This window comes from Aquarana catesbeiana, linkage group LG07, assembly GCF_042186555.1.
Source record: "Aquarana catesbeiana isolate 2022-GZ linkage group LG07, ASM4218655v1, whole genome shotgun sequence".
NCBI classification, from domain to species: Eukaryota; Metazoa; Chordata; class Amphibia; order Anura; family Ranidae; genus Aquarana; species Aquarana catesbeiana.
Window position 1 is genome coordinate 170,778,734 of NC_133330.1, and position 14,097 is coordinate 170,792,830.

The 14,097-nt window shown below is 40.1% G+C and overlaps 1 protein-coding gene across 1 annotated transcript in view; it reads right to left on the minus strand.

The window, feature by feature from the left end:
* HMCN1 (hemicentin 1) overlaps nt 1-14,097 on the minus strand; it is a 656,490-nt gene that overhangs the window by 37,517 nt on the left and 604,876 nt on the right. The window contains exons 101-102 of the mRNA XM_073592871.1: nt 8,976-9,089; nt 7,008-7,133 (exon numbers count right to left, since the gene is read on the minus strand). Coding sequence (XP_073448972.1) covers nt 7,008-7,133; nt 8,976-9,089 — 240 coding nt within the window. The remainder of the gene's footprint in view (nt 1-7,007; nt 7,134-8,975; nt 9,090-14,097) is intronic.

Below are 14,097 nucleotides of genomic sequence, written 5' to 3' on the forward strand. Positions count from 1 at the left end.
GTAATTCTTTTCCGTCTGATGTTGAGTCCTCCAAACATCTACCAGTTGATAATTTCCCAACAGATTTTTAATTGACTATTATTCCTGTGAGTGTGGGTGCTAGTAGTATCCATTTTTGTGTCCATTATAAACTTAAAGTCTCCACCCAAGATTATTGTTCCTTCCGCTTTCTCCATTGCATTCAACAGAGCTTTCACCCCACTCTTAATTTGTTCATAGTTTGGTAAATAAAGATTAATAATTGTAAACATTTTTCCATATAGCTTGACCCTTATATTTAAGGATCTGCCATACCTTTATAATTTTGGACTATTTGGTGGGGTATGTCCCTGTGGAATGCAATAGGTACACCTCTTGATTTGGAGTATGAAAATGTATCGTGGATCCAAGTAACATAGTTCCTATTATTTCTTTTCAGAATGTGATCTGAACAAAAATGTTTTCTTGAAACAAAATTATATCTATCTTTTGCTTATGTAATGAGTTCAAAATTTGGTTTCTTTTAGAAGGAGAATTAAGGCCTCTTGCATTGAAAGAACAGAATTTAACCCCCCCATATTGAAAATATGGAGAAGGATGAGTGTCCCGAAACAGAAAAAAGAGGCAGGGGAGTAAGGAAAAAGAGAAAAAAAAAATTCACTCACTCACCACTCTTACCTTCCTAATCCATTCACTCAACTCTCACTCCACCCACCTCACCACTCACACTAACCTAAATCTAACTTGACTTCAATAAAGTCTGTCTTACTAAAGTAAGGTCCCTAATGAGGGGGAAACCGGGGCTGCCGTTTCAGATCTGCCGTCCGTCCGGTTACCACATGCCGCATTTCTGTTCCCTTTTTTTTTCTTTTAAACAGTTTTCTAATTTCCTCTATATTTTCTTTATTTATTCTACTACTGGTATATAACATATAAACAAATAAACCTTTATTAATATCTCTATATTTTTTTACCCATCCTCCGCTACAACACATGGGACAGCGAGGGGGGGGAATAGGGTCAAGGGACAAGGATCAGAAGGAGTGGGGGAAAAAAACCCATCCCCATTTTACCTTTTGGGTTGTGAGTGATAAATATTGTACTCCAGTGCATAAAAAATAAAAATATATAGAGGAGAGGGAAAAAAAATCTTTCTTTCTATCTCCTTCCCTCCTCCTTCCCTCCTCCCCCATCTCCCCCCCTCCCCCACCCTCAGTGTTTGAGTATTAAATAATTTACTCCAGTGCATATTAATATAGAAACATTGAATTAGATATCCCAATTTGTCCATTAGTGAGAGAGTAAGAGAAAAAAATATGTATATATTTAATATTCCTTTAGTGTTTAAGTGTTAGGTAATAATACTCCAGTGTATAATAATATAAAAAAAAAACATTACATTTGATCTTCAATTTGTGAAGAAGGGGGAAAAAAAGAGTGTTACCAATTTACTAATTCTCCCCTTTACCGTTTAATTATATTAATGTGCTGTGCGATGTTTATGTATATATCCTGAATGATTATATTGAGTGTAAATACGGTACATTATACGTTATGTGCTGTTTTTATGTGGCCTTGTATGGTCTAATGTGTTTAATGTGATTTAATATCCCCCTTTCCCTTCAACCCCCCTTCCCCAGTCCGTCCTCCCCAACCCTCCCCCCCCACTCCAGCCACCCAGTCTCGTTCTTTGGCCCACTATGGCTTTCTAAATGTCCTCATATATGTCTTGGGCCAATCTGGTAATTTTACTTCTGGAAGTCGAAGGCTTTCCAGGAATTTCGGTAGATCCTCCAGGTCCCTATATGTTACTGTTAATCATTCATGTTGAACTTGCAGCTAAAATGGAAATTTCCATTGGTATTGAAGATTTTTCTTTACTAGTTGCTCCAGAAGGGGTTTTAAAGCTCTTCTCCTGTCTAATGTATGTTTAGATAAATCCTGAAAAAATATTAATTGTGTCCCTTCAAATTGAATATTTTTATTTTGTCGTGCGGCCATCATAATTTGTCCTTTGTTTGAACTTAATGCATCCTACAGATAACATCTCTTGGTTTACTAGGATCTGGTCTTCTTGAGCCCATTACTCTATGTGCATGATCAATTATTAAATCAGTTGAATCTGAGTTCTGAATCAATTCCTGAAATACCTTGTTTCACATACAATGTTGTGATCAAATCTTTTGAGTTCACATTTTCAGTAATCCTCTAATTCTTACATTATTTCTTCTGTTTCTATTTTCCTGTTCATCTATAACATTTATGGCTTGTTTTAATTGTTTATCTTGCTCTTGAATTTTCTCCTTTACTTGTATCAGTTCTTGCTCCATATTTGTCACTCTTGTATCTATTATACCCATTTTTTCTTGTGTTTTCTGCGTAGATGTCTTAAGCTCTTGTATTTCTATTTTATATGACTTTTCCAGCCTGTGTACGTATTGGTCCATATCTGCCCTAGTCGGGAGAGAGCGAATATATGTTCTCATGTCCCATTTTTCTTTGTCCGCTTCCTTCTGTTCTAAAGATAATCCAATTGTGTCTATTGGTGAGCTATTTCTAGGATGATTTATTTGTTCCTCCTCTGATGACCCTGATGTTGTGGATGATTCCACAACATTCAGTAGCTCCTGTGATAACTGCAATGTTTGTAGTGTTTGGGGAATTATAATTATAATTGCTGAAAAAACTCTTTGATGTCTGTTGTTTGAGTTGCTTAAGCCCCTGTAGTGTTTTTATTTTTATTTTCCTTTTTCTCCTTTTTGTTCCTTTGAGGTTGCGGTGTTTTATTGCCTTTCTTGGGTGCCATGACTGAACCCAGGAATCTATAAGGGGTCTTGTGACCTTATCTACACCGTAAATGGTATTCTATACTCCCCAATATTCGCTGTATATTCTATATTTGGAAGAAAAAGGGGGCAAAGACCCTGGGTTTTTTGGGCTTATGGTCTATGCTACTATAATCAAAAACTGTCTCTTCCGTAATAATATCTTCAATACAGTTTTAGTCTTCTTCTATATTAAGACATATTATCTTCTCCCCCAACTCAGTTATTCCGCTCTTATAGCTCTTCCATTTTAGCAATAGGCATTATGACAAATATTGACAAATGACTGTATTTATAGAGTCATGCAGCTAATTTGAGCTTCTAGTATTAACCATATATCACACCATGGGCATTGACTCACCACCCCTTGGGTTTCCTGAGTTTTTCCTGATCCTCTCAGTCCATCTCTGGGTTCAGTTTCACTTTGCCCTCCATAGATTTCCTATTGTCTCCGGGACTGTGCAGTTCTCCGTGTGAATGTCTGGCTTTCTCTGAACCCCCCCCCCCGTTTGGGTTATTGCTGATAATCCCCAGAGTTCTCCGGGAATCTCCTGAACACTGCCGTTCGTTACCGGAGGGTGGGTCACAGAGCGAATGGCTTCCGTTAACGGCTTTCTCCGACATGCTGATCCTCGGATGCTCTGGACATCAACAGTAAGCTTCACAAAAAAAACTTTAAGCTAAGTTTGAGTACAGGCAATTCTCTAGGGATTTCTATAGGACCGACTGTCCCGCTGCATTGCAACCGACCAGCTCCACTGCCCCCTCTGCTGACACCTCCACCTCTCCGTCACACAGCACTTTCTGCCAATGAACCCAACTACCTCCTAGCCTCTCACGCATACAAAGTCGGGGGTATGTCCACTGGTCCCCTCAAGCGCCCCCTCACGCGTCTCAGCCAGAGCAACAGCGGGTACCGACAGGTATTATAGTGGCTTTTTTTTTGTTTTCCTCCTCTACACCTGGCACTGGCTCCAGCTCTCACTCTGCCCGACAGTCAGTCAGTCTAGCGCCGTCCGCTCAGGAGCGTCCGTCTTCCCCACTAACCTCTCTCACAGGCAGGGGGACCGGGTTAGATGCTGCAGCATCCTGAGCAGCTCCGGCTTTTACACTTGCCTCGCCTTGTATCCCGCAGCAAGCGGATCTCATCCAGACCAGAGGATAGCCTGACCAGAGTCTGACCGGAGTCTGGAGACCATAGAGAAAAGGTCACAAGCAGGTTGTAGATCATGGTCTCACAACACTAAAACTCTGCACGGACTCAGAGGGTAAGGATTCAGTACAGTCTCAGTGATCACTGCTCACTTTCCAGTTGCCAATTGCCAATATCATGTAGCGCTGCACAGCATGGCTCAGGTCTCCTAATGTGGCAGCATAGGGCGGCGTAAAATAGGCATATCGGGTATAATAGAGCTTGCGAACAGCTGCATACCGGCCCGAGGTGGTGCATGGATCCTCACGGCAGATTCAAACTTGGCGCCATCTTGTGGCTCCACCCCCCCGAATCAAAAGATTGTATCTGTCCATCAGAGGGTGCTGTTTGGGAGAGACAAAGCCTCATAGCACCACAGGGCTTGAGTGAGTGGTATCGAGGTCTTGGCTTGTTCAATGCTGGGCCACAGTTTAATATACCAATGACGACACCAGTCTACCAGTCTCCTGGGAAGGGCCAGGGGCCACTGATGTATTTGGGGTCCCTTATGTGCCCAAATAAATTCATTCAGAATGGCGTGAGCCTGTTTAAAGTATGCCAAGGGTATGCGGATGTTGGACACAGCAGGTCACCAGTCTTGTCACTGCATCCTCTAGAGAGTGCACACAAGTGAGCGATGCAGGAGGATGTATGGGTAAGTTCACCCGCATTGGTACTGCTCCTGCCCGGCCATAGTACATAAATGGCTAGATGACAGCAGTGCCGATTCAGATTGATGCATGGGGATGTGGGATAGGGTCTCTTGATGACATCATTTACCATATATGGACATGACCATAAATTGAACAATGACATCACAGATGACATGGATCTGCATCGCTGGACATCATGATTGGCAGTGGATTTACATTTTTTTTTACAAGAGAATTGTCAAAAAGTGTGTATGTGCGTTTTTTTTACTTTTACTTTTTTGAATGAGTAGGCATACTATGTGGAAAGAGGGGCTGGTATCAAGGGCCCGCTTATTTTTAAAGGGGGCTTCCAGATTCTGATAAGCCCCCCACCCACACACACAGATGCTCACAACCACTGAGCCAGGATTGTGGGGAAGAGGCCCTTGTCCTCATCAAAATGGGGACAAGGTGCTTTTACAGGGGGTCCTCCCTGGCAATACCCCTAACATGTTGAGGGTATGTGGCCTGGTATGGTTCAGATAGGGGGGACCTCATATTGCTCTTTTGCATGAAGTTTTCCTTTAAAATGCATTCCAGACTTAAAGGGTCTAATACTGAATTTGGAGGGACCCCATCATTTTTTTTCAGGCTTTTTTATATGGGGTTCCCCTTAAGATCCATACGAGATCTAAAGGCTTGGTATGAAATTTGGGGATGACCCCACACCTTTTTTTTTCTTTAACACTATCTCTGCTGTTTTTTACATTTACTGTCTGTCGGGAATCCTGGCTGACAGCCCAATGAGTCGAGCAGAGATAAGTCATTGGCTGTTAGGATGCCGGCGGGTGCAGACTCTCTAACAACCAGTAGGAATATAATACCACTACTAAATGTTTCACATTACACTGCAGCTGGAGGTTTTTTCGACCGAACACTCAGTCTCACCCATATTACATTCCATGTTGGTCAAAAGTTCTTAGTCTATGGTGTTAGGCTAATTGCTTTATTTGTGAAAGTTAACAGTGATGGTTTAATGTTCTTATAGCTATTTTGCTAATACAAATAATAGGGAATGTTACAATCACTCAGCAAAGGCAACAAAGAAGCTATTACACATTATTACATTATTACAAACATTAAAGGTATTATTTGCTCAGCATGTACGAATGTTGAGCCACTGGCAAAGCACATTTTTTTATAACTAGCCCCCAAAGTAATACAACATTAATATATGATTATAGACACTGTTCCAAAGTTGAAACAAGGAAGTAACCCTAGAGGGTCTCAATGTACATTACAATTAGTACTTATTTCTTTAATGATTTGTTTTTACATTGTTCATTGTTTTTGTTTTTATTCGAGGCATGTACTGTATGTGTTCTAACTATTCTCTTTTATGAATGGAGACTGCTCATAGCTGTTTATTGACTGAATTTCCTTGCAGCATATATGTATTTATCAGACGTGATGTTGTTTGAACCTGTAGATTACTTTGGGGATGATTTACTAAAACTGGAGAGTGCAAAATCTGGCGCAGCTGTGCATGGTAGCCAATCAGCTTCTAACTTCAGCTTGTTCTATTACGCTTTGACAAAAAACCTGGAAGCTGAATGGTTTCTATGCAGAGCTGCACCAGATTCCGCACTCTCCAGTTTTAGTAAATCAACCCCTTTGTCTCTTTGTCATTTCTGGAACTTTTTGCATATATTTAGATAATGGTATACTGTTAATTCTAGACTCAATGCTGTTTGAAAAAGGGCATCCACACAACTATCACACTGTATAAAACTTGTCTATGTAAATTAATCATTATTAAACTTTTTACGGTGCTGCAAACCTGAACGGTTTCATCATATATTGGATCATTGGGCTGATCCTTGTTTTCAGTGAACCTATCCTGCAGAGAGAGCGTGAGCCACCAGCCTTTGGTATACAATTTGGGTCAGCCATACATGCTTATTACAAATATGCTGAAAGTTCCTGCCCAGCTGTGAATATATATATATATATACTGTCCATAGGTTTGACCAACATTTAGTCATAAAACATAGTGCAACATTTTTATCTACTAAAAATACATGTATATTCTTAGAAAGTCTACAGCTGCCTGCAGTGTAGATGAGGAAGCATCAATGCCATGAACACTGTAGATTTCTTTATTGTAGGCTTTATAAATGTAGGTGTCTGCCCAGGGAAGCTTGTTATGATTCATTAGATGTTTTATGATCACTTTTATTTTTGTTTATTGAAGAATATGGAAATAAGAGGATACAGGGGGTTATATTAGAACTATTACAAACTCACCTGTCATTCCACAATGTTAATATTTTAATACAAATACTTCTGTAGTACTACCTTTTGACTAAAAAAACTTACCTATGCATGATCCATTTTCAGCCTTTGTAAATCCAATCGGACAAATGTCAATACACTTATAACTGCCACGTGTGTTTCTGCAAAGTTGATCAGGTCGACATACATTCTGATGACATTCATTTAAATCTATCGGAAATAGAAATTTCATGTAGATTATTTTCTATACTTTATGTGATTAAATTTTGTAACTATGTAACTATGGTTACAGCATATTGGCTGTATATAAGGACCTATACTCTATTATTAAAGTGTATCTAGAGGAAAAACTTTTTTTTATAGCTTTGGATAGATTGGTAGGATTTTCACTCTCTTTTTTGGTCCTGCTGACCATTGTCACTGGGAGGGAAAGTGAGCCAAAATAAAACATTCTGAATTGCCACCAGAACAAGAATAGTGGGGAAATCATTTAACAGGGACACTTGATCTGGTATCCTATCCTGGTTTTTACCTAATTTTGGAAAGATTTTCTATTGTGTTTACAGTGTAGGAAGTGAATGGAAATTACTTGAATGGGACACAGATCACATTTACAACCTGATTATAATACTCAACCCAGGTAAACAAATGAATGCATGGGTTTGATTTACTAAAAGTGAATAGACAGTGAATTTTGCTAGTTGTACTCTGCAAGCACTTTTGCTCCAGAGCTTAGTAAATTAAGTGACACTTCACTTTTCAAAGAATACCCAACCACATGCAATCACATGCAAAGAAAATGTAAAAAAAAATTATTTTTGCTTGCATGTGATTGGATGATGGAAGTCAGAAGTGCTTCTCCTTTCTTACTAAGCACTGTAGCAAATTCTCTTGAAAAGTGCAAATGTACTTACAAAGTACACAGTCTATTTGCCTTTAGTAAATCAACCACTATGTGTACCACACTATGCTGTGTGGATCCATTATTTGTTCTATTATCAAGTCTAGCAATCTACAGTATGCTGAGGTGGAGGTTTCTGAAAAGGTGACATTAGTGACTGTGCAGAAATATTTAATCTAAGAAAGAATTTTGCAAGGCCAAGGCCCCATTCACACCTTCACATTCAGGGAATGCGTTAAATGTGCTCCAAAATGTGCATTGGGCTTGCTGTGCCATTATTTCTTAATGCCACCCCAAATATGGGTAGCAATTGCATGTCTTGTCGTACATTTCCAACATACTAAAACACACATGCAAAACGCAATGGCAACCCATTCAAGTGAATGGGCTGCCCAATGCTGTTGCACATTACAGAGAGATTTACCTAATGGGCACCTATCATGTCCATAGCAGCACATTACATGCGATGTCCTGCAAATGAAAATACTGCCAATATCCAGCAGTTAAATCTCTCACAAGTATAGAGATTGTATCACTCATGGTTCCTAGGCTAATTTTGTACTGGGCAAATGTACAGTACTTAGCCAAAAGCATAATCAGTGGGACCAGCAGCTCAGATATGTAAGAAAGTGCAAAAACAAGCCTAGGATAGCTTTATGATCATCAAATAAAGGATAATAGGACAATAGAAAAGTCACAAATATAGCTTTTACAGTAAAACCTTGGTTTGAGAGTAACTTGGTTTGAGAGTGTTTTGCAAGACAAGCAAAATGTTTTAATAAATTTTGCCTTGATATACAAGCAATGTCTTGATATAAGAGTAGCGTCATGTCACAACTGGAGTATAAAAAAGAAGAGAGGAGCAATATGGTTACATTTAATGAAGGTACAACATTTAACAACTTATTGCTACACTTAGAGGTGCCTCTCTTCTCTTTTATACACTGTAAAAAAAAATGCTTTGATATACAATGCTTTGGATTACAAGCATGTTTCAGGAATGAATTATGCTCGCAAACCAAGGTTTTACTGTATTCGTTTGGGATTACTAGCCTTAAGAGGTTACCTTATTGCTAGAAAACTACAGTCAATTTTTTTTTTGTGTGTGTGGTATGCTTATTTTACAGTAGTAATTCTGATTTAACTCTTACCAAAACAACTTCTGCCTTTCAAATGATAACCTGGATCACATCCACAGCGATAGCTTCCAATTGTGTTGAAGCAGCGTTGATGACAAGGATTTGACTCCTTGCATTCATTAATGTCTAAAAAACAAAAATATGATGGTAAAGCATTGCCCTTCTACAGTACATTAATGCTTAGGATGTAAGGGAAATAACTAATATCAATATGTTTAAAGAAGATAAGCACATAGGTATAGTGCACTGCTAATGCAAAAATTTTATAGTCCTGCTTCAAACACATTACTGCCCAGTCAAGACAAGAAGTTTCCTAAAATTGCTCACAAACATTTACATCCTTAGCTCTCTTCTTGGCTGTGCAGATCCCCTCCATTTATTGCATAATACAGCAGCACTAGGGATGGGGAAATAACAAACACACTGTACATTTTCTATCAATATCTGCACTCAAATGTAGGAGGGGTCTAGTTAGTGTAGCTGAGGAGTGCCGGTGGAAGTCATCTGATGTTGTTGCATGTATATCAGCAAATAATTAAGATGTCAAATACTACTGATATGAGGATGTATGAAAAGTACCAAATACTTGCACTAACCGTATATAAGCGGCTAACAGTCCTCTGCTTTATTGCCTAACTTGTGGAAGTCTGCTTTTTCTGGCTGGGTGCAAGAGCTACTTCCTAAGCATATATCTGTGACATTCTTAATAGAGCTTTTTATGTTTTTGGTTATTTATACTGTTACAACGTGTCCGGCCTTCTGTATTCAGCTGTTTGTTTGTCTAACCTGTGGCTAAGGCTCTGCATGAAATCTGCCTCCACTACTTCTGCATGTGTGATAACTCTGTTTGAACATCAGCTTTCATCATCAACACTTGTTTAAAGAATACACTCTTGCCTATTGGCTTGGTACTTCATTTAAGTTAACTGCCTACATGTGACCTATTGTCAGCAGGGCAAACGCAAGGCAGGCCTGCAACTTGAAAATATCAGACAGTGAAATGCATTTGTGGTGACAAAGATCTGATTCTCCTCATATCTCCTCCTCATTTCAAGGAAGCTGATGCTATCCTCTAAAGACTGATGCTTAATTTGGCTATTGTATCAGACAGTGATATCAAGTGACAATAAGTAGAGCAGTGGTTCTCAACTCCTGTCCTCAGGACTCACTAACAGGCCAGGTTTGCAAGATAACTGAAATACATCACAGGTGATATAATTTGCTCCTCAGTGATTGATGAATTCTAGTCTGCATCTCCTCAATGTAATACTTAAAACCTGGCCTGTTAGTGGGTCCTGAGGACAGGAGTTGAGAACCACTGATGTAGAGTCTTTAGTCCAGACCAATAACACAATGCAAACCCTGTGTTTTACTGTTTTATTTGTATGTTATATTTATGCATTAGAATGAATTAATATTTTTGCAGCACCCTCTTTTGACACCCTCCAGTTGCAATATTCCTGTATTGCTGCCATTTCAGCTGAGATCTCCACTGGAACTCTTGGGTTACCGATCTGTAATTCTTAGCTTTTCCCTGGATGTCTGGCCCTTGGATTGCTTTAAGCCATGCAGACCCCTTGAAGTAAGTAGAATATTTAAACCCTGAAGGGGAACCAGCATACCACACAAGGTGTGGTATACTTTGTTGTTGAACACACCTGGATGGGCAACAGTTGACAGCTAGCAGAAATTGTATGAAGTACAGAACTAAGAAGCAAGACCATGGTCAAAGACAAGCAACAGGTCAGGCTTAGCAGCAACAGAAGGTCAGGGTAGGCAGCAGACAAGAATAATAGTCAGGTAAAAGCTAAGTTGTCAACAGAAATCTGAATCTGAAACTGAAAATCAGGAGCAAGGTCATGAGAAATGGAGCCCAGCATTAGAGTCACTGTATGGGATCATTGCTCAGGCAATTCCAAATTACAGTGAACAAGATTAATTTGGTTTCCTGGATATGACATTAGAGGAAGTTCACAGCTGCTCTTCTCATAATAAACCAACAAGGAAAGTTCCTAAACACATGACCAGAGTGTGTCCTGTCGGATAGAACTGATGAACTGACAGAAGTTTCAGGAGAGAAATTCATTTTTTGTGCAGGGCAAGAGAATTTGAGACAGGCATGGAGACCAGGTGAGAAATAGGTTGGCTCTGCAGAGACACACCTGCAGCAGTTATAGCTTCAATTACAGTTAGATTTATTTTGCCTAATTATGTGTTGAATTGTATTTCATTCATGGAAATTCCAAGACATTTGCAGTTACTTCAACTGGCAGCCTATGTTGATCAGTAAAGTAATTCTGTGGCCACTGTGTGCAGAAGACTCCATTAATTAGTGTAGCCACAGGCACACCTCTCATCTGGGCAACATTACATTTACAAGTCACAGTAGATGGATCATGTTTTCTTGAATCCTTCACAAAGACCAGTGCTTAATGCATACTGCAGCCAGACAGGAGCAAAATCTTGAACAGAAATTGTAGGCAGAAAAAAGTAAAGAGTTAACATGGGAATGACATAAAAATATAGTAGCTGAGCAACTTACTTTCAGCTTCAGCTTTAACGTGGTAGTTTTCAGCCAAAATCACCAAACATTACAAATGAAACAGCAGGCTTTAAAGAGAGTAAATATTTCTTGCACAGCAAGTGTAAATTTCAGACACTGGATATGAGTAAAACTGTGCTGGAAACAGTCTTCCTCCACACTGACAGCCGTCTGCAGTTAGTGTCAGCACCATAAAGCAAACAGTTTGCTTCACTACTTGTGATACCATAATACTGACTGTACCGTCCTCAAATTAAAGGTTTTTTTCCCCCATGGCTTAGATGAAAATCAGACTACCAGACACACTGATGACATCATGAAGGTAACTCATGCAGTTACAACAGAGCATGGCATAGATGAAGGGATATAAAGAAAAGGAAGTAGTGACTAAAAAATAAACATCACCTTATATCTCTTCTCTTAACTGCTATTTGGAAAATAATTTTATAGACATACGAAATGTCTGTTTTTTTGTTTTTTTTTAGTGCCTTAAGAATGCAATTTCTGCAGACCTCCCAAACTGAGTTAGTAAAGCAACACCAGATGGAGAAGGTAGCAAGGCCCACGCCAGTGCACCCAGTGCACCAAATACTCTAACATACCCCCCTCTGCTGTATCAGACACCAGCTTATGTTATGAATTTATTATTGGTGGGTATCACTAATCAACTGCTGCTGACATACAACATTTTTGCTTCCAATATTTTAACAGTTTTGCTTCTGATGTTATAACAGCACATATTCTGTTATTTTAATGGAGAATTATAATACCACTATATGTCAGGGCCCATTCATACCAGGTGCAGCAAGACAAGGCAAAAAGCTTTGTTCCCTGCCAGGACAGTTCACACCGCCACACTGCAACATGCAGTACTTTTTTTCAGCACAGTTTGGTGTGACTCAATCCAACACATTGCACTGTGCTGTGGCCAATAGATAATAAATAAATAATAAATTACACTCATAAGAAAAAATCAATTGTAAAAATTGCTTTTTGCATTTAGGAGCCAAGCAATGTACAGCGGTACCACATTGCACCGAGGTCTAATGTAATTATGAAGTGGCTGGGGTGGGGGAAAACCCTACAAGGTTACCCCTGTACTTTAAGTTAACGTATATATATATATATATATATATATATATAAAGGACATGATGGCTAGCGATTTGGACCTGCCTTTATGATATTGGCTGTGGCCTGATTGTCTGTGGCAAACGTCACTGTTTCCCTGCCTAGGTGCTGCCCCAGACTGGAGCTGCTGCCACAATAGGGTAGAGTTTGAATAGTGAGGAGGGCTGACTGAACCTAGGGATCAGGAGGATTTCTGGTGGCCATAGCCCTGCAACCAATGATGGCCAAAAATTGACGCAAAGCCTGTAGAGGCTGCGGCGTCTGTGACTACCTGAGGTGAAGCAGAGGATGCTGATGGAATGAACACTGATATGCCATTTCAGTTTGTGAGAAATTCATCCCACATTGACAAATCCGCTATTGCTGCTGTGTCTAGCCTAAGAATTTGGTCAGGATCTTGCGCCTGTGAGAGGAAAACTAAGAGGGGCGAGATGAAGGACCGTCCCTGAGGGATGATCCTCATGGCGAAATTAAGCATGCAAAGCAAAGATGGTAGCTGTCTCTTTGTGCACCCTTGAGTAAGGGTTAAGGTGTGAACGACCGGCCTGATGTGGGTCAACTTGTTGGGACAGGCTGGCCTGCATGGACCGTGTGTCGAGCGTGAAACCCAAGAAGGTGATGGACTGTGCTGGGCCTTCCACTTTGTTTTCTGCTATGGGCACATTAAGATTACCAAATAGCCCTCTTAAGCTGTCCAAATCTACTGGGGGCTCACCGGGTTTTTCGATAAGCAGGAAGCCATCAAGATAGTGGATCACTTTCTGGCAACGTGCGTGAAGCAACAGGTTTCAGGAAAGGGCAAAAGTATCGAACAGCCAAGCCTTTCTACCTAATTCCATGCCACCACCAAAGGGATGGCTCGATGGGCAGTAATTTGAAAGCGTCTGAGATGTCCACTTTGGACAGCCAAGCGCCTACTTCTACGCTAATGATGGCTTGAATAGCTAGGTCGACTTAAGGAAAAATTCTTCTGAGGGTATTAGGGAGTTCAAACTTGGAATGTGAGAACAATGAGGCGCGGACAAATCATACACTAACCGAAGTTCATTAGAAAACATGCCCTTGACAAGTCCAATAGGGCTGCCTCTCCAGGTGGTGAAAGGTGACTTGGAAAAGTCCCAATAGATATGAATCAAGGGAGTACCAGCAGAATTCAAATGGAAATGAATCTCGGAATTATCAATCTAATCCTAAGAGGAACGAAAATACAGAGCAGGAACAGTTTAGGTATGAATTAAGAAGAAGCCCGATACATACCACCAATAGGTATGAACCGCTAAGGAATTATAATGATGGAGAACAGACACGGTCTTTTTTAGAACATCGCAGGAACGAAGACCCTCCCCCCAGACAAGATCAACACATCAGAGAAAGAAGTCCAGACAGAAAAGGGGATGCCGAGCTGGACGCAAAATCCAAAAGAAAAAGAGAACACTATGAGAAGGCATATATAATCTTAGTGG